This window comes from Carcharodon carcharias, chromosome 13 (genome assembly GCF_017639515.1).
Source record: "Carcharodon carcharias isolate sCarCar2 chromosome 13, sCarCar2.pri, whole genome shotgun sequence".
NCBI classification, from domain to species: Eukaryota; Metazoa; Chordata; class Chondrichthyes; order Lamniformes; family Lamnidae; genus Carcharodon; species Carcharodon carcharias.
Window position 1 is genome coordinate 24,376,046 of NC_054479.1, and position 18,571 is coordinate 24,394,616.

At 42.6% G+C, this 18,571-nt stretch overlaps 1 protein-coding gene across 2 annotated transcripts in view; it reads left to right on the forward strand.

The window, feature by feature from the left end:
- Window positions 1-18,571, forward strand: part of ttc28 (tetratricopeptide repeat domain 28) — a 775,554-nt gene that overhangs the window by 571,348 nt on the left and 185,635 nt on the right. For both annotated transcript variants that reach the window (XM_041202994.1, XM_041202995.1), the window contains exon 7: window positions 9,715-11,056. In XM_041202994.1, the coding sequence (XP_041058928.1) occupies window positions 9,715-11,056 (1,342 nt within the window). The remainder of the gene's footprint in view (window positions 1-9,714; window positions 11,057-18,571) is intronic.

The following is an 18,571-nucleotide window of genomic DNA, read 5'->3' on the forward strand; positions in this document are numbered from 1 at the left end:
ATTTTCCTGGCAAAGGAGATAATGTCTCTGTCTACCCTGCAGAATCATTTTACTATTTTAAACCCATCAATTAGATCACCTCTGAAATTTCTAAAGTCAAGGGAGTACACATTTCATAATTTCACACTTTTTAAGTCATGGTGTCACAATGGGAAATCCGCCTTATCTACTTTTCAAGGCCAAGGTATCTTTCCTGAGGTTTTGTTCCCATGTGGCTCCCAGAGTTTCTGTGAAATTTGATATGGGAAGAAATCCTTTTTATATTGCCTCTTATTTCATTTGATGCTGGCCTGATAAAGTCCAATGAATGTTACATTTATAGTTTTTGGCCACCTAGCAGGCAATAATTGCCTATTTTTTATAATGTGCAAGTAAAAATTTCCCCAACTGGTTATTACAAATACACATAATAATATAAGAAACACAGTACATAAAAACTATTGTAAGCCTTTGCACCCATCTAGAACAAAAACCATTCCTAAGCCTGTTCCCAATGAGAAGTTCATTGCAAAAGCTATGAAGAATTAGGAAAGGAGGTAAGGAGAAGAGGGTGTGCACTCCATGTTGGGAAAACAGAAACACTGCCAGCATGGATTTTGCCATTGCTTAGTTTGGAAACTCTTATTCATGTTGATAGGCTCCCACACATGTGTGACTGACCAAAAACAAGTCCCGTGATAGTGATGTTCTTTGCTGGGATATGGTTGGATGAGTATTAGCAACTCCCTTGTATATTGCCTAAATGAGTGTCACTGGGCTACTTAACTGTGGAGGACGTTGAAGCTGAATCTTATCCTACCTCTCCTGACATCCATTCATGCATTTTTCACCAGGATCATTGGCTGCTGTCCAAGGGCAGGCACCCTGGCTGAATTTTCTCTTCCTATCATGGGAGTGCCACTAATGCCCAGATTGAACTAACACAAGAGAAGGACTTGCATTTATATAACAACAGTGTTACATCTCCAAGGACATCCCAAGGTGCTCAATATACAATTGAAGTATCGTTTCTGTTGTTTCCATGTAGGTGAATGTAACAGATGCAGCAAGCTGCTGCAAACTTCAATGTTTTACATTTTTGATGTAAGTTGAGGAAAAAATATTGACCAGGATACTGGAGGAACTTGATGCTCTTATAGACCAGTATGACTAGATTTTTAATATGCACCTGTGGATAGGTAATTAAATCAGCCTGAAGAACAGTAGCTCCATGCAACATTCTCTCAGCCGCCCTCCCTCATTCTAGATTTTGTGCTAAAGCCCTGGGGTTGGGTTTGAACTGACAAATTTCTAATTTATCAATGAGAGCCAAGCTGAAACAAATAGCTCACACACAAACTATATCCGATTTATCTAACACAATAGATGATAAAGCTTCAGACAGTGTGAGGTGTAGCCAGAACTTAAATTACAAAGTTTATATCATGATGAATTTTCAGAGAAGCCTAGGGATGGGGATTGGGGAGAGAGGACTTTTGAACTACTTAATGTTTCCTCTTCTGATGGATTTTATTTACTTATTTTTGACAGAATATGAAATCACTTTATTTATTCCCCTTTCCTGAGACTTGCACTATTGGGCGGAATTGTCCCAGATTTGCACAAGTGCAGTAGCAGGCGGGAAAAAAGTCATTTTACCCGCCAGCTGCTGCAATGGCGGGTTTTCATGCCGTGTTGTCCCATTCTCGCTTCATTAATTATGCAGCCTCAGGAAACATGTGGTCTTGCTGGCAGGCAGCCTCCAATTTTCCTGCCTTGCCATTGACATGCTGTTACCTCACCACTTCCTCGCGCAGGGTGTCATATTTAAACTGTAGCCGCATGTGCACTTCTCAATGCTTGCAGCCTGAGAGGGCACCGTTGAAGATGTGACCCCAAAAGCCAAGAAGAGTGCAGCCTCGCGATTCAGTGACGCATCCCTGGGATGCCTTCTGGATAAAGTGGAGGCTCACCGCAATGTCGTCCACCCTCGCTCTGGCCACCGGAGGCCCATCAATCTCACAATTCTGTTTTAGGAGGCAGGGGTGAGGTGGTCATTGCCAATGCTGCACACAAGATGTTGGCCATCCAGTGCAGAAAACGGCTGAGTGAGCCAGGGTAAAGTAACCAACTTAACACTCTAAAATCACACACTCACAAGGCATTTCACTCACTGCCAGCTCAAGAGACATCCCCACTCACTCTCTCACACATACACCCTCACATCACCACCTGGCCTTATCTCCTCTGGAGATTGGCTCCTCAGCTCTCACCAACTTGAGGCCACTTGCACAGAACAACATGTGCTCCCATGCACACCCTGAGATATTCCCCTTCCCTAGTACAGCCCTCGCCCTGCAGCTGTTGAAAAGCCAGCCTAACCTAATGGCTGGTCTGGTCGATAGGGACCTGTCCATAAGCCCCCCTAAAAATGAGGTGGTGCTACTTGCAAAGCCTAGTACTGATGACCGCGAGTGTTACCTGAAGCAAAGGAGGCAAACAAACCTCGAAGCCCTGAGCGAAGTGCAAGTCGCCAGCTGCATGTTGCTTACATACAGGCGTGAAATACGCTGAAGTGCCCAGATATCCAACGTGGGTGGTGATTCTGGTGAGCAAGGCTTATAATAAGATGCTAAAGTATTGAAATTATGTTCCTGACATGCGGTGGTGGGAAACATGGCCCGCCATTGACAGGTGGAGCGGATGATCACAAATTGGTTTCATGATGGCCGTGAAACCGATTTTTGGCCTTCCTGCCATATTGTCCCCCCACACCGCCCGCCATGACACCAGTTGGGCTGGAAAATTCCAGCCGCTGGGTCCAAGGACAATGTTCCTTTCAGCACAGCACATCTCTCCTAAGACACGTTCCTCTGATGCAAATGTTATACAGAAGTTGCTCTATAGCCTGAGGACTAAGCCATTTGAAGCATTAAGTTGGAGTGTACATAAGAGGCTATATGTACCCAGCTCAGCAAGTATGCTTACCACAATTACTCACTTTGCTCCTCACCCGAGGATGGCATGACCACCTTGGACTATTTTTCCCCATCAGGTGTCTCCCATAGGTGTCGCTAAGCATGCGATGCATCATATTCCTGCCAAAACAGGTTGGCTATGAACTGAGGATTTTACCCACACTTATGATATAGCTCACTAACCTCTTAAGCAAATAGTAGTAGTGAATTATTAATAAGACAGAATGGAGTAAGAAAATACTCTTTGTGATCTGAAATTTGTAAGCCTTAAAAGGAACATTTTTGTCCTTTTTCCCCTCCAAAACTCCTAGCCCTTGAACCAGTGATTATTTGCCCTTGTTTTTCAGAATGGTGTCATGACTAATGTTTTTATCATAGTTTTCACTTAAGTAATCAGGTATTTGAGGAAAGTCATTTTGCTGCCTAAAGAATGTGAAGAAAGTTGAACAATTTGTTTTGCTGACAGAACATCAGCTTTAAAATCATCTTGAGCAGTTTTGATTGGTTGATTTTCTGATGGTTGGTGGTTGTTGATTGGTGGCATTTCCTGTATACCCAGTGAACTAAATTTAGTTTTGACTGGTCACCAATTGATCAATGTGATATTGGAGTGGATCAGCACAATTTCAATGTTGTCCTAAGATTGTGGCAGCTTTGAGGTGTGACACTATAGAGCTTTTATACTGAACAGAAAAGATAATGACATTAGGCAATAAAGAAGTTAAGTATTGTAACAAACTATCTAACGTAGCTGAGATGTAAGACCTTGCTAACAAGCAGTGACCGATCATGTTAAGTAAAATAAATGTATTCACACCCCAATGTTATGTGAAATTAATCCCACAGTGTGATAATATTCCACCTGAATTACACCCTCCCCCTTTGGCTGCTGTTGTAAGTCAGTTTTTCTTCAGTACTTCCAGCTTCTGATAGGTAACACAGAATTGAAGTAGCAAGATTATTTTCTGCATTGACTGACAAAGATTTTTCCTTTCTATTTGTTGAATCATGGAACTTGATATTCACAGTAGTGCCGTGACGCATTGTGAAAGAGATTGTGTTCTTGGCAAAAATGGCCCCTTTGGGTTTTAATAATTTCAGTGGTGGCCAATTGCTTCTGAACAATCTAGACTTGTAGTGTAATAGGGAGTGCCTGTGGGTTCCTTGCACACACAATGATCATTGTTAAAACTAAAACTTTTAATAAAGTGACCCTCATACTGGCTATACAATTATAATGCAAAGTGCGGATCTGTGGTATATCCAAATAATTGCAGGTGAGAAGCTTCCTACAGGATATGCCAGTCAAGGATTTCATGTTTATTTTTCTGTTTTGTGTTGTTTCTGTTAAAGTACAGTACATTGTGCAATAGGAAATATCCATTTTTCACCTAGATTTCCTCGGGTTTCTTAAGCTTTTGACGCTGCATCATTCAGCTTGAGTCTGGTGAGAGGTCCAATGCTTTTTCTCTCTGTTTTTGGAAAAGCTCAGATTTCTTTCTGCTTTTTCGGAAAATTAAAGACCAAACAGTAAAATCAGCATGGCCAGTGGATAAAACGGACCTGAGTGGCTCAGATTTCCAGCCGCTTGAAAATGGGACTGTAATGTGGTCGAATGGCTGCTAAATTAATAGCAGCTGTCTAATGCTGACTGTATTACGGAGGCCCCATAAGCATGTGCCATCACATACCTACTGTACAATCCATATAAAAGATGGCTTTGCTCTAACTCCCCCCACTAAGGCAAAATTCAGATAACAGGCAGTAGAGATTGCAGTTATAAATCATCTGACTGGGGTCAAATTTGAAAAGACATGCCAAAATTCTGTTTTTTTTTAAATGCTGTAATTTGCCTCCTTTGGTTTAAAGCTACATTGCTGATTAGATTAATCCAGCTAGGCCTCAGCCTGAATAAATATACAGAATCCATGCAAGTCATTGAGCGAGCTGTACATGTTTAAAGGTACAGGGTACTTTAGAGGCTGTCTAATATTGTCAGTATTACGGAGGCCTCATAAGCATGTGCTGTCACATACCTACTGTACAATCGATACAGAAGGTGGCTTTGCTCTGACTCCCCTCCCACTTCATGTTGCCTGTGATTTCATTTTTAGTGATAAATGATGTTCAAACATCATATTCTTATTCCGAGAGTTTCTAAGTTTTGAAGCTCAGGATAGGATGCCCACTAGCTAGTTTTGAACAGAAGTCTGGTTTCAGGGTTTAGCATTTGGATAATTTAAATAATCAAAAACCAAACACTAAATAAAATGCAATGCACTCTTGCCAGAGAACCTGTTATGCAAATATACAGTATGCTTTATTTTAGAAAAATGCATTGCTTTTATATAGTTTCAGATTGAACAGATAGTGACAGTCCTTTGCCAGATACCTGAATGAATGCCATTCACTTTTGCCTGCAGCATTCATCAGCAGCAGTCAGGGTCATTTGCTGATTTATTTTCCAGTTCTTGACGCAATCTTCTATAAAGCTCCCTGATGGAGTATGCAGTTATTTATGCGGTGCTCCATAATGATACTTGGTTATTTAAAGGAAACTTCCACTGTCGTACATTGATGTTATCTTTATGTTCTTTGTTCATATTATGGCACTGTCTTGTAAATGTGTCAATCTATACTAGTGCGCACATTTGCCCCACAGTAATGAATACAGATGGAGTGTGTGACTGGCAGTCTCTTTGGTGAATTATGAATTCAGAAAACTTACAACACTTCACTGAGAATTCAGTTTGAAATCCTCCTGCCCTCATGGAATGGCTGAAAACAGCCAGGAAGCCATAACTCCTTTCAACAAAATTCCCTTCTTCTCCAGAAACCAGCTGCACCTGCAACTCTTTCTGGATGAATTTGACATCCAACCTGTATCAGAGCTTCTACAGTACCCTGTACCAGAAAAAGAATGTATCTGCAGACCCCCAACTTTAGCTCTTCTGAAAGCCTGGATGGTACATTTGTTGCTCAGTGTTATATTAATCCAAATGTAACAGAAGATCAGAGGTTTGACTAACTGTCTTTACCATGTTTGCAATAATCAGCTGAGCCACACAAGGGTCTGCATCCAGCTTCAGTACAGCTAGATTATAGGCAGGAGAAAATAAGCAGGATTCCCAATCTTGACTATTATCCAGAGAGTCCTGCTGGGAAAGTGTTGGGTCAGGACATGATTTGATTCAACAGTTTTGCTCTCCTAATTTGAAAAAAAAAGATATAATTGTGTTAGAAGCAGTTCATTGAAGATTCACTGGATTCATTCCTGGGATGAAGGGCTTTATTTTACGAAGAAAGGTTGAACAGGTTGTGCCTGTATCCATACAATGAGAAGTGATCTTACTGAAACGTAAGAACCTGAGGGGACTTGACAGGGTGGATGCTGAGAGGATTTTTCCCCTTGTAGGAGAGATTAGAATTTGGGGACACAGTTTCAGAATAAGAGGTCTCACTTTTAAGACAGAGGTGAGGAGAATTTTTTTCTCTCAGACGGTCAGTAGTCTGTGGAATTCTCTTCCCCTGAAAGCTGGATTATTGAATTTATTCAAGGCTGAGTAAGATATATTTTCAATACACAAAGGAGTTCACAGTTTATTTGTTTGGGGGGGGGGGGTGCGTATAAAGAGGAAAATAGAATTGAGACCACAACCAGATCAGCCATGATCTAATTGAATGGCAGAGCAGACTCGAAGGGCCAAATGGCCTCCTTCTACTCCTACGTTCCTAACTTTGTTGACCTCTACAGTTGAATGATCTGCTGGCACTCATTGTCTTGGCTGTAACAGGCACTCGGGCAAGTTACTGGAAAGCACCTGAAACAGCACCTTTGAGAAGGGAACTCTTTTTAAAAAAAATCTAAGATATTGTGACACTGCCCTTTTAAAGCAGCTGGACCTGAGTCATTTGGGTCTAACTGAGCTCCTTTGGAGAAAAAAAAATCCTTCATTTGGCAAGCACTGTTCATATTATTTACAACAACAGTCTGACTACATGGGAAAGGCTGGCGTATAGTAATGGAAAATGAAATGTATAGCAGGCTACTCAACATCTGAAAGAAAGACAGGTTGATGTTTCTTGCATAAGCCCCCATTTGAAACATTAACCTGTATGTTTTCTTCAAAATGCTCATTGACCTGCTGAGAATTTTATTTTGGACTGCTTCAGTTTTTCTTCTTGCCTTCAGTGTGTGGTATTTAATCCGAAACTGATGTTCAGTTTTGACACCCAGATTTCTTTCTTTTTTTTTGTTAACTTGGGAAAGTTTTGTTTCAGTAACAAAAAAGTGAATGTGTGCCAGAGAGAATCGAGCCTCTGTGGTGAGACCATTGTGGACAGGAATTTCCTGTCCCATGCACATCCTGGACTGGGGATTTCTTGAATTCATGGCGGAGGTTATCATTACAGGAGGTTAGGGCTACTGTCCAGAAAGAGACGCTGACTGTACAGCCAGAGATTCAGCTGCATCACGATTTTAATTAATCCTGACTTCCCCTTAAAAGTCTAAGAACTGCACAGTATTGCTATTGTCATTACACTGGATGTAGGAATGGTATGACCCACCTGCATTGCTCCATCAACTTCTAGAAATGTATTGCATGTCTACATATCAATTTAGAAAACTAATAAAAGCAGACGGACAAGTTTTTTTTAAAAAAAAAGGCTCAGAACTCGAGAGCAGTCCTGACGTGAAAGCAAGTAGTTGCAAGAGCTTTACAGCTGAAATTTGTGGCGGAGAAATGAAAAACATAAGTACATGAAAACTTAAAGGGGAAGTCCAGATGTTGAATGCATAAAATTGGTAGTGAAATTCTATGTGGAGGGTCCTGGGGGATGTTCCCCTGGAGAAGCTTAGGGCGGAATTTTACGCCGGTGGGATTTTATGCCCCCGCTGAAGTCAGTGGGCTTTTGAACGGCTTGCTGCATTTTACAGTCCCACCACCACCGCCTCAGGGCCGTAAAATTCCACCCTTTGAATTTTTTAACATCAAAAATGATGTGTGCTGATTAATTTTACTTGTTTTTGCATTCAACGACAAACACTTAAATTCATACAGTGCCTTTAACATGGGAAGGTGGCCAGAAGTGTTTCGCAGGAATGTAATTGGGCAAAATTGACACCAAGCCAAAGAAGGAGGGTGATTTAAAAACTTTGATAAAACATTAGATTTTAGGTTTTAAGGAGAAGAGGCTGAGTGGTTTGGAAAGGAAATTCCAAAGCATAGGAACTGGATGACTGAAGACAAGGCCTCTGGGAGTGGGGTTGCAAAAAAATCCACAGTGGGTGGGGTTGGTGGAGATGGGGGGTGGGGGTGGGGGGTGGTGGGGGAGGTGTTGGTTGTAGGGCTGGAGGAAGCTACAGAGATATGGAGGGGCAAGGAATTTGAACAGGGTTATGTGCATTTTATATTTGAGGCATTAGTGCACTGGGAATCATTTTTGGCCAACAATCATGGGGTGATAGTGAATGGGACTTGTTGCAGGTTGGCAAATGGCAACAGAGTTTGCAAGAGCTTTGATGGAAGGTGGAAGGCTGGCCAGAAGAGAGCGTTAGATTTGTCAAACCTGGGAGTAACAGAAGCATGGATGAGGGTTGTAGCAGCAGATGAGCTGAACCAGAGACAGATGTTAGAGAAGTGCAAGTAGGCAGTCTTGCAATGGATTGGACATGGGGTCAGAAGCTCACTTTTTTACATGTAGCAATGATACGTAATCATAGCTATTACATCACAATTATCTACAGTACAAATAAACAGCCAATGGCATGGAACAATATTGAGCCCAAAATAGCTTCCTCCTAACTTGTAAATGTTATGGTTACAACTGTATAAAAAGGAGGGTAGTTAGATAATATTGGCAGTGGGGGTTGTAAAATACAATAGAGTCCATATGTGAGGAAGCCCAACTGATGATCATAAATTATGAAGCAGGTATATTGCAAAGCAGTAGTTCAAAGCTTATAGAAGCAAAAATAAAAATACCTGGAAAAACTCAGCAGGTCTGACAGCATCTGCGGAGTGGAACACAGTTAACGTTTCAAGTCTGAATGACTCTTCAATAGAACTAAGGAAAAATAGAAGAGAGGTGAAATGTAAGCTGGTTTAAGAGGGGGTGGGACAAGTAGAGCTGGATAGAGTGCCAGTGATAGGTGGAGATAACCAAAAGATGTCATAGACAAAAGGACAAAGAGGTGTTGAAGGTGGTGATATTATCTAAAGAATGTGCTGATAGGTGACATTAAGGGTAGAAAGCAGGATGAGCAAGGTACAGATAGCCCTAGTGGGGGTGGGGTGGGGGAAAGGGATCAAAATAGGCTAAAAGGTAGAGATAAAACAATGGATGGAAATACGTTTAAAAATAATGGAAATAGGTGTGAAAAGAAAAAATCTATATAAATTATTTGATAAAAGGGGGATCGGAAAGGGGGTGGGGATGGAGGAGAGAGTTAATGATCTAAAATTTTTGAACTCAATGTTCAGTCTGGAAAGCTGTAAAGTGCCTAGTCGGAAGATGAGGTGCTGTTCCTCCAGTTTGTGTTGAGCTTCACTGGAACAATGAATCAGACCAAGGATGGACATGTGGGCATGAGAGCAGGGTGGAGTGTTGAAATGGCAAGCGACAGGGAGGTTCAAAGTTCATGCTTAGATTAGATGATGCACTATGTGCTGTATTTAGAGAGGACAATTAAATATGTGAACTGTTTAAACGTCATTATCAACTAACCAGTCCTCTTTGTGCTTTTGTTAATTAGGCATAATTCAGCAGATGAAAGGAGATTATGAAACTGCACTGAAACTCCACAAGACTCACCTCTCCATTGCTCAGGAGCTCAGTGATTATGCTGCACAGGGAAGAGCCTATGGGAATATGGGCAATGCCTATAATGCCCTGGGTATGTATGACCAAGCAGTAAAATACCACCGTCAGGAGCTACAGATCTCCATGGAAGTTAATGACCGGGCATCACAAGCATCGACCCATGGTAACCTTGCTGTTGCCTACCAGGCTTTGGGTGCTCATGATAGGGCTTTACAGCACTACCAAAACCATCTAAACATAGCACGAGAGCTACGGGATATACAAAGTGAGGCCCGAGCACTTAGCAACCTAGGTAACTTCCACTGTTCAAGAGGGGAGTTCATTCAGGCTGTTCCATATTATGAACAGTATCTACGCTTGTCTCCTGACCTACAAGATATGGAAGGTGAAGGAAAAGTATGCCATAACCTTGGCTATGCCCATTACTGTCTGGGAAACTACCAGGAGGCTGTGAAATACTATGAACAAGATTTAGCTCTAGCCAAGGACTTGCACGATAAACTTAGTCAGGCAAAAGCCTACTGCAACTTGGGCCTCGCATTTAAAGCCCTTGGTAACTATACTAAAGCAGAAGAATGTCAGAAATATGTTTTATCATTAGCCCAGTCCCTAAACAACGCACAAGCCAAATTTCGAGCTTTAGGCAACCTTGGTGATATCTTTGTGTGCAAGAAAGATGTGAATGGTGCTGTTAAGTTCTACGAACAGCAGCTGACTTTGGCTCATCAGGTTAAAGACCGGAAGCTTGAAGCCAGTGCTTATGCAGCTCTGGGTACTGCATACAGACTAATACAGAAATATGACAAAGCATTAGGATACCACACACAAGAGCTTGAGGTTTATCAAGAACTGAGTGATTTGCTGGGAGAATGTAAAGCACATGGCCACCTTGCAGCAGTCTACATGGCCCTTGGCAAATACTCCATGGCTTTCAAATGTTACGAAGAACAGTTGGATTTGGGACAGAAGCTGAAAAATCCCAATATTGAGGCACAAGTTTATGGCAACATGGGAATCACCAAAATGAACATGAATGTAATGGAAGATGCTATTGGCTACTTTGAACAGCAGCTAGCTACACTGCAGCAGTTGAGCGGTAATGATGCAGTTCTGGATAGAGGGCATGCATACGGAAATCTGGGAGACTGCTATGAGGCATTAGGAGATTATGAGGAAGCTGTAAAATATCATGAACAGTATTTATCAGTGGCACAGAGTTTAAATCGGATGCAGGAGCAAGCCAGAGCCTATCGAGGACTTGGGAATGGGCATCGGTAAGTACTAAGCTAAAAAAAAACTGTGACTGTACAGCCATTTCACTATGTGTGTTTGTGTATATGTATCTCTTCCTCCCTTCCCTGTGCATGTACAATAGCCATAACTGTTCAACCATTGGGGGTAAAAAAAACTTCAGGTTAGAAGGTTTCTTAAATTACACATAATGGTTCTAAATCCAGTTTGTTTCAGACCATCTGTAGAAACAAATTAATTTAGTTAAAAATAAAATCCATGAATAAGCGTCAGTGCTAATCATCTAAATAAAGTAAATGTGGAGTGAAATCAAAGAAAAGCTAATAGAGTTTTATATCCTATTATACTGTAGTTAGTCTATTGCATTGATATGCTTGTAGTACTGCTATTCTTCAGGCTTTAATTTAATCCCATATACAGAATATGCCTACCTTTACAGAATATTTTTATGCTATTGGGGAAGGAATAGGTGTGGGTAAGTGAAAGCGCCAGTACTTTAAATGCTTCTGCCATCTAGAGCATGAAGGCCATTCAACACAAACAGGTGGGTGCAGAATGTCTCTCAGAGCTCCGCACCAAGGGGTGGAATCTTGTGGAGGTGATGGGGGCCTTGGCTAGGGTTGCCAACTGTGATTAAATGTATTCCTGGAGGTTACATCACATGAACTTTCCTTACTCTCCAGCCATTAGTCAACCAACACCTCCTTCCTTGTGACGTATGCCTTCCTATGCCATTTGGAAAGCAAAACGACTCATTACCTAAATGGATGATGCTTGACTGTAGGCCAAACAGTCTTTTTTAACCCTCCATTTTCAATGGGTGGGATTTTCCACACCCGCCCTCTGCCCCAATCTTCCAGTCCAGCCGCAGGTCAATGGACTTCTGGCTGGGGTGCCGCCTCGCCAGTGGTGGGTCCCACCCGCAACAGGGCTGGAAAATCACAGCCAATATTTTTATATCTGCTAAAGAGAAAAGCTCAAAGAAAGTGACAAAAAAAATCACTTTTAATGTCCAAAGGATTTTCTCCAGGAATGCACGCTTCCTGGAGATTTACCTTCAATTCCTGAGACTCTAGGCCGGCCCTGGATGGCTGGCAACCCTCGCCTCGGCCTCCAATTGGAGAGCCAGCAAAACACCTCCATCGCCACTTTTCGGGAATGCCCGCCACGTCTTGTGCCACTCAGGCACTTAACAGGCCAGCGGCATTCCTTCCACCGGGATCCCGGTGTGGCAGTCCCGCCTGCGCAGAGCTGCCAGCCAATCAGAGGCCAACAGTTCTTCTGCACTCCGCAGTGCCACCCTGGTGGTGCCGGCTGCTGCTGGTGCAACACCCACCCGAGGCCTCAGATCGAAGAGGGACCAAAGCACAGGTGAGTGATGGTGGGAGGGGAGATCCATGGTGGGGGTCATGGGCAACCCCCCTGCACCCCCCACGAAAACACACTAGGGTTTCCTTGTCATGCTCCCTGCATGACAAGCCCATCAATGGGTTAATGCCATGGATGGCATTAACAGCCCACTTAAGGACCTCATTTGGCAGTGTGGCACAAAAGTCCGTTGAAGGGCCTTGAGGGATGGGGTGGAAGCGGGAAGGTTACAGGGTTCCCAGCTACCACCCTCCCACCCAATTAAATGCACCCCCGACACCCAATTCACTACGGGGGTGGGCACAAAGTTCCGCCCCTGGATTCACCTACTCTGGACCAGGCAGGTAAAAAATCACTCAGGTTTCCTACTCCTGATTGGCCCACAGAGGAGATTTCTCAAGTGAATGTTGGTTGAGAACAAGATTGAACTAGGCTGTAATATCTGTCATGATGGAATAGTCTGAGAACATGTCATATCTGTGTTCATGAATGACGAATTAATTCCTGGAGAGTAATTAGTAACTGTTAAAACACAGCCCTTAAGAGAGTTGGCCCCTTCAAAGTAGAACAAAGAAAATTGAGAGGAGTGGCCCAAAGGATGCCTGTAAAACACTGGAATATTTGCTTCATAATTATAAATAAGATTTCAGATCTCAAATAACATTATTAAGGATTAGGTTTTTCACTCAGTTACATGGCCTGTAAAATGGATACAAGAGGATGTAAATTGCTACAGAAGTTATTAATGGAGGGAAGAGCTACAAATAAAGTGGCATTCATGCTGTCCATGGAAATAGCCACAACTTTAACTGAATGCTCCATTGTTAAGGAAAAGGTGGTTGTAAGAAAGTGAGCTTGGCAAAGGAGAAAAAAATAACTGGACAAAGATCTATTTTACTTCATGCAGTCATTTTCAATCTCTTCTTTCAGGGTCATTCCATGCGCCACTTCCATCCCCTTCACTGGCCACTGCTCAGACTGTACCAGACAGCTGGCAACTTTGGAGTCCTATTTGACTCTGATCTGAAATTCTGAACCCATAATCCTCATCACCACAAAGGCTGTCCACTTCTACCTCCATAGCATTGCCTGTCTTTGCCCATGCTTCTGTTTATCTGCTTTTGAAACCATCATCAATGCTTTTGTGACTTCCAGGCTCAGCTATTTCAATGCTATCCTGCCTGGCATCCTGCCTTCCACCCTTCAGAATGTGGCTTAGGATGCTGGCTGCTGTGGAGTAGAGGCATAGAAACCGTCTTGTTGCCAGAACAGAAATGAGAAGGAAAGCTTAGCTGTTGTATACACATGTTTCAGGCTGGGCCATTCCTGGGATAACCAGTCCTGTTAAAGGCCTGACTGGGATAGTACAGCAATAGTCAATCCTTGAAAGCCTAGCAATAATAAACCATAGTCAGTGCATTTCCACCTATTCAAGTTAATGTAAATATTTCTAACAGGAATGTTTTACCACATTTCTAGGGATCAGAAGATAGACTCCTTGTAGTTGCAGATCCAATGCATTTGCAACTTAACTATCCATAAACTTCACATGTGAGTGTGAAGTTGGGACATGTAACTTAATTGAGAGGAGAAAGAACAGAGTGGGAGTACTGCATGCACAGCACTACTCCTAATGGGAGCATTTACTGGGTAAAGATGGTCCCAGCTGCGATGCATTATTTGAAGTATTTGATTGCACCGGTATTCTGTAATTCTTCTGAGTAATATTTCCCACCTGGGACCATTTTTACTGGGAAGTCTCTGAACAGTGAAGCCAGCAGGAAGGAGTAAAACAATTGGAGTTGTATTGCTGCACGGTCCAGCTGTTCGTAGCTTGGAGCATGGGGCAAAGTGCTGCCAATCGGATTGTAGTAACATGTGATCCACCAAATGCACTGACTTTGAGAACTAACTGTTGAAATTTACTGGCCCAGATCTTTCAGTCTCTGGATGGTTGTACCCCAGAGGATGCGCTAGGGGACCCTTGGAAACCCCCATGCACTGACCACTTGGGAACTCCCCAGAAAATTTCAACTTGCGTTGGGTAATTCCCAGAAAGTTTCAACTTCAACTGGGCAATTACCCTGCATCAGGGACCCTCCAAAACTCTGATTTAAAGTTGGACACTTTGGGTGGTTATGACTTACTTAGCAGAATAGTTACCCAAGAAAGGTTAGAAGGATTAAAACCAGCTCTAACTCCTGTGTAACTATACAGCTGACCTCCCACCGGGACCATCTGACTACCCCCCTGACCCCCTGACTACTCTCCCACCAATGACTACACATGCCCAAGCCCCCAACCACCTCCTAACCCCCGAATACCATCCTCACCCCCCCACCAGACTTCTTGACTACAGCCTCCCGACCCCTCAAGTACATCCCCAACGACTCAACTACACTCCAATCCACCAATTACACCCCCTACCCACCCCGACTACCCCACACCCCCAACTACCCCCTCGCCCACTTAATACCCTCCTGATCCCACAACTAACCTCCCACCCTCCCAACAATTCCCCTGCCCACTAATTACCTTCCCCCACACCCCCCCAACTAATCCCTGCCGTCCATCCCCAACTGCCGCCACCCCCGCCAAACCTCCGAGACATCCTACTCCCTCACCCACCTACCTTACACATTTACCTACTCTTAGTAGCTTGACAAAGTGGCTGGGACATTTAAACCTACTGGAATACAGCAACTAATGCTGTAGAAAGGGTGAGTGGCTTGGCTTCCCCAGACCTCCTACAGTCTGGAAGAAGGACTCTGGAACAGGTACTCTCATATTTCTCAGGAGGCTCGGGTTGTAAGTCCAGGTGAGAAATGTGGAGCCTCTGTGTAGCCTAGGAAAATAGGAGCAGAATGGTAATCCGAAGGATGCGATTGCCACTCCACAGAAGATTCAGCCCATTGTTTTGAGATTTTGTACAACACAATCTTATTATTCTGTGACTGACTGACGTCACAGTAATACAGACTGTTGCTGTGTGACTCACGGATATACCTCAACAACAAAGCTCTGTCATAAGTTAACAGACTTATCTTACTGACTGACTCTATGATAGTGCAGCCTTGTCACTGTGACTGATTAGCCCACAATAGTACAGTTCCACTATTGCATGACTTGCTGACTGACCTATTGATAGTGCAGTCCTGTGACTGACTGACACCACAACAGCATTCTGTTGCTGTGTGATCAATTGACTGATCTTATGATAGTACAGCTCTGTCATAGTGTGCCTGACTAGTGCTCTGATAGCAGACACTCTGATATGAATCATTCTTGCACATTCCATTATTGTAAACCTGCCTATTTATTTGTTTTGGTGGCATTGATGCAGTTCTGTAATTTAAGTAAGAAATTCAAAAGCTTTCAGGCACAATTGGTTATTTCATTTTCTACAGTTTAACAGTTCTATTACAGTGATCATTTAATATTGAAGAAATAATTTATACAGTTTTATCAAAGAACGACATAGCTGCCATACATGACGTCAGTTAATGTGCCGTGAGTTACTTGAATCACTGCTTAGGAATTAATCTTTGCTGACTGGCATTTATAAATGATTATTAAGATAGAGTGCTGAGTGAAGCAGCGCTTGAGGAAAATATCGAGTATCCAACTGTAACTGAATAATTGTTATTAAAAGAAAAGGTCAAAATGATTCATGACCGTGCTTGCTGGTGTAGAATGATTGAATTTTATATCAAAGGGTTTGCCGTGAGCTAATCCTCAATTAAGTTCAAAGAGCAGTGATCTTCTTAGACTAAATTTACCAAACTGAAATCCGGACTAAGTTCCCTTTCATTTGTCCCAACCTTCTGATAACCTCCAGATGTACAAAACATGTTGAGGCTGAGCAGCTTCCAGTAATACCCCAGACTCCGTTCACTCTCTTTCCAAATTTGGCACATTAAGCTCAGGCATGAGCTGCACAGAAATCTCTCCACTGACCAGCAAATACAATGACCTATCCACACTGAACTATGCTATAAGTGTTGTTGTCAGTGTCTACCTGATGGGGCTTTTTTTGGGCTGATGTTCGTTTTTAGGTGTACGCTTAATGATTCGCATCAAGGGGACTGTAAGGTACTAGTAAACCACTGAAGACGTGCCACAAAGTGGTAAGATATAAATTGGGCATCTGAGGGAGACACTGAATAGAAGCTCACTTGGTTAGCTGAAAGGAAGCACTGTTTACAGCACAAAAACAGAATTACCTGGAAAAACTCAGCAGGTCTGGCAGCATCGGCGGAGAAGAAAAGAGTTGACGTTTCGAGTCCTCATGACCCTTCGACAGAACACACACACCATTTGTATCTCTCAGTCTGCCAGTGTCCTAATGCATGCATGATGAAAATGGTGATTGAGACCATAAAAACCCTCAAGCCTGTCAATCTAAATGGCAACTGTCACCAGCAGATTTCTGTAGTCATAAGATCAACTAACCACCCAACTCCCCAAATAAGAATGAAGTGACATGGTGTGATCCAGCAAACGAGAAGTGGAAATATAATTCAATGAGGGGGTCCAACTCTCAAAAAAAGTAGCTGTCTGCCTGTGAGTTATTTACGTACACAAATGCCCCCATGACCTTTCATTAACTTCTATTCTTGTTAGATTTTTATCAGAATAATCACTAATCAGATCTAACAATTCTGTCAAACATAAAAAGTTATTGGGGGACCCTGATAGCTCAGTCAGTGTCGAGTGTCGTATTTTTAACCTGAGGGTCCAGGTTTCAAATCCTTGTTTGGGTGATGCTTTCTGCTCAATAATTTCAACTGCAGTGAAACGCAGTAGCGTAAGCAATTGATGCCGTGTTTTTTACCCTACCAGGGGCTTTCATCCCCTCTCATTTAAGATAAAGGCAAAATCCTGCGGATGCTGGAAATCTGAAACGAAAACAAAAATGCTGGTAAAACTCAGGTTTGACAGCATCTGTGGGGAGAAAGACAGAGTTAACGTTTCAAGTCTGTGTATGGCTCTTCTTCAGACTCTTCTTCAAAGCTTCAGACTCTGAAGAAGAGTCATACGGACTCGAAACGTTAACTGTCTTTCTCTCTACAGATGCTGTCTGAACCTGCTGAGTTTTTCCAGCATTTTTGTTTTTGTTTTCCCCTTTCATTTATTGATTTTTGTTTAATTTGTTGTTTTTCTGTTTTACAAAAAGAGTATAAAAAGCTATTGAGAAATTCTGAAAAACAGTGGATCTTAATATAGAACAGAGAGTTGACCATTATTTTCAATGCAATTATGATGAACAGAATGATCACCTGTATGCTGCTCTTGATGAAAGCAAAATACCCAGGTTAATGCTCTGGGGACTTTGGTTTGAATCCCACCACGGCAGATGGTGAAATTTGAATTAAATTTTAAAAAATCTGGAATTAAAAGTCTCATGATGACCATGAAACAATTGCTGATTGTTGTAAAAGCCCAAGGATAAAAGCAAAAAACTGCGGATGCTGGAAATCCAAAACAAAAATAAAAATACCTGGAAAAACTCAGCAGGTCTGGCAGCATCTGCAGAGAGGAACACAGTTAACGTTTCGAGTCCAAATGACTCTTCAACAGAACTAAGTAAAAATAAAAAAGAGGTGAAATATAAGCTGGTTTAAGGGGTGGGGGGGTGGGACACGTAGAGGTGGATAGAGGGCCAGTGATAGGTGGAGATAGCCAAAATATGTCATAGACAAAAGGACAAAGAGGTGTTGATGGTGGTGATATTATCTAAGGAATGTGCTCATTAAGGGTAGAAAGCATGACAAGCAAGGTACAGAAAGCCCTAGTTTGGGGGGGGGGGGGGGTGGGGGGGGGGGGGGGTTGGTGTTGGAGTGAAGGAAAGGGAAGGAATCGAAATAGGCTAAAAGGTAGAGATAAAACAATGGATGGAAATACATTTAAAAATAATGGAAGTAGGTGGGAAAAGAAAAATCTAGATAAATTATTGGAAAAAAAAGGTGGGGGATCGGAAAGGGGGTGGGGATGGAGGAGAGAGTTCATGATTTAAAATTGTTGAATTCAATATTCAGTCCGGAAGGCTGTAAAGTGCCTAGTCGGAAGATGAGGTGCTGTTCCTCCAGTTCGTGTTGAGCTTCACTGGAACAATGCAGCAGGCGAAGGACGGACATGTGGGCATGAGAGCAGGGTGGAGTGTTGAAATG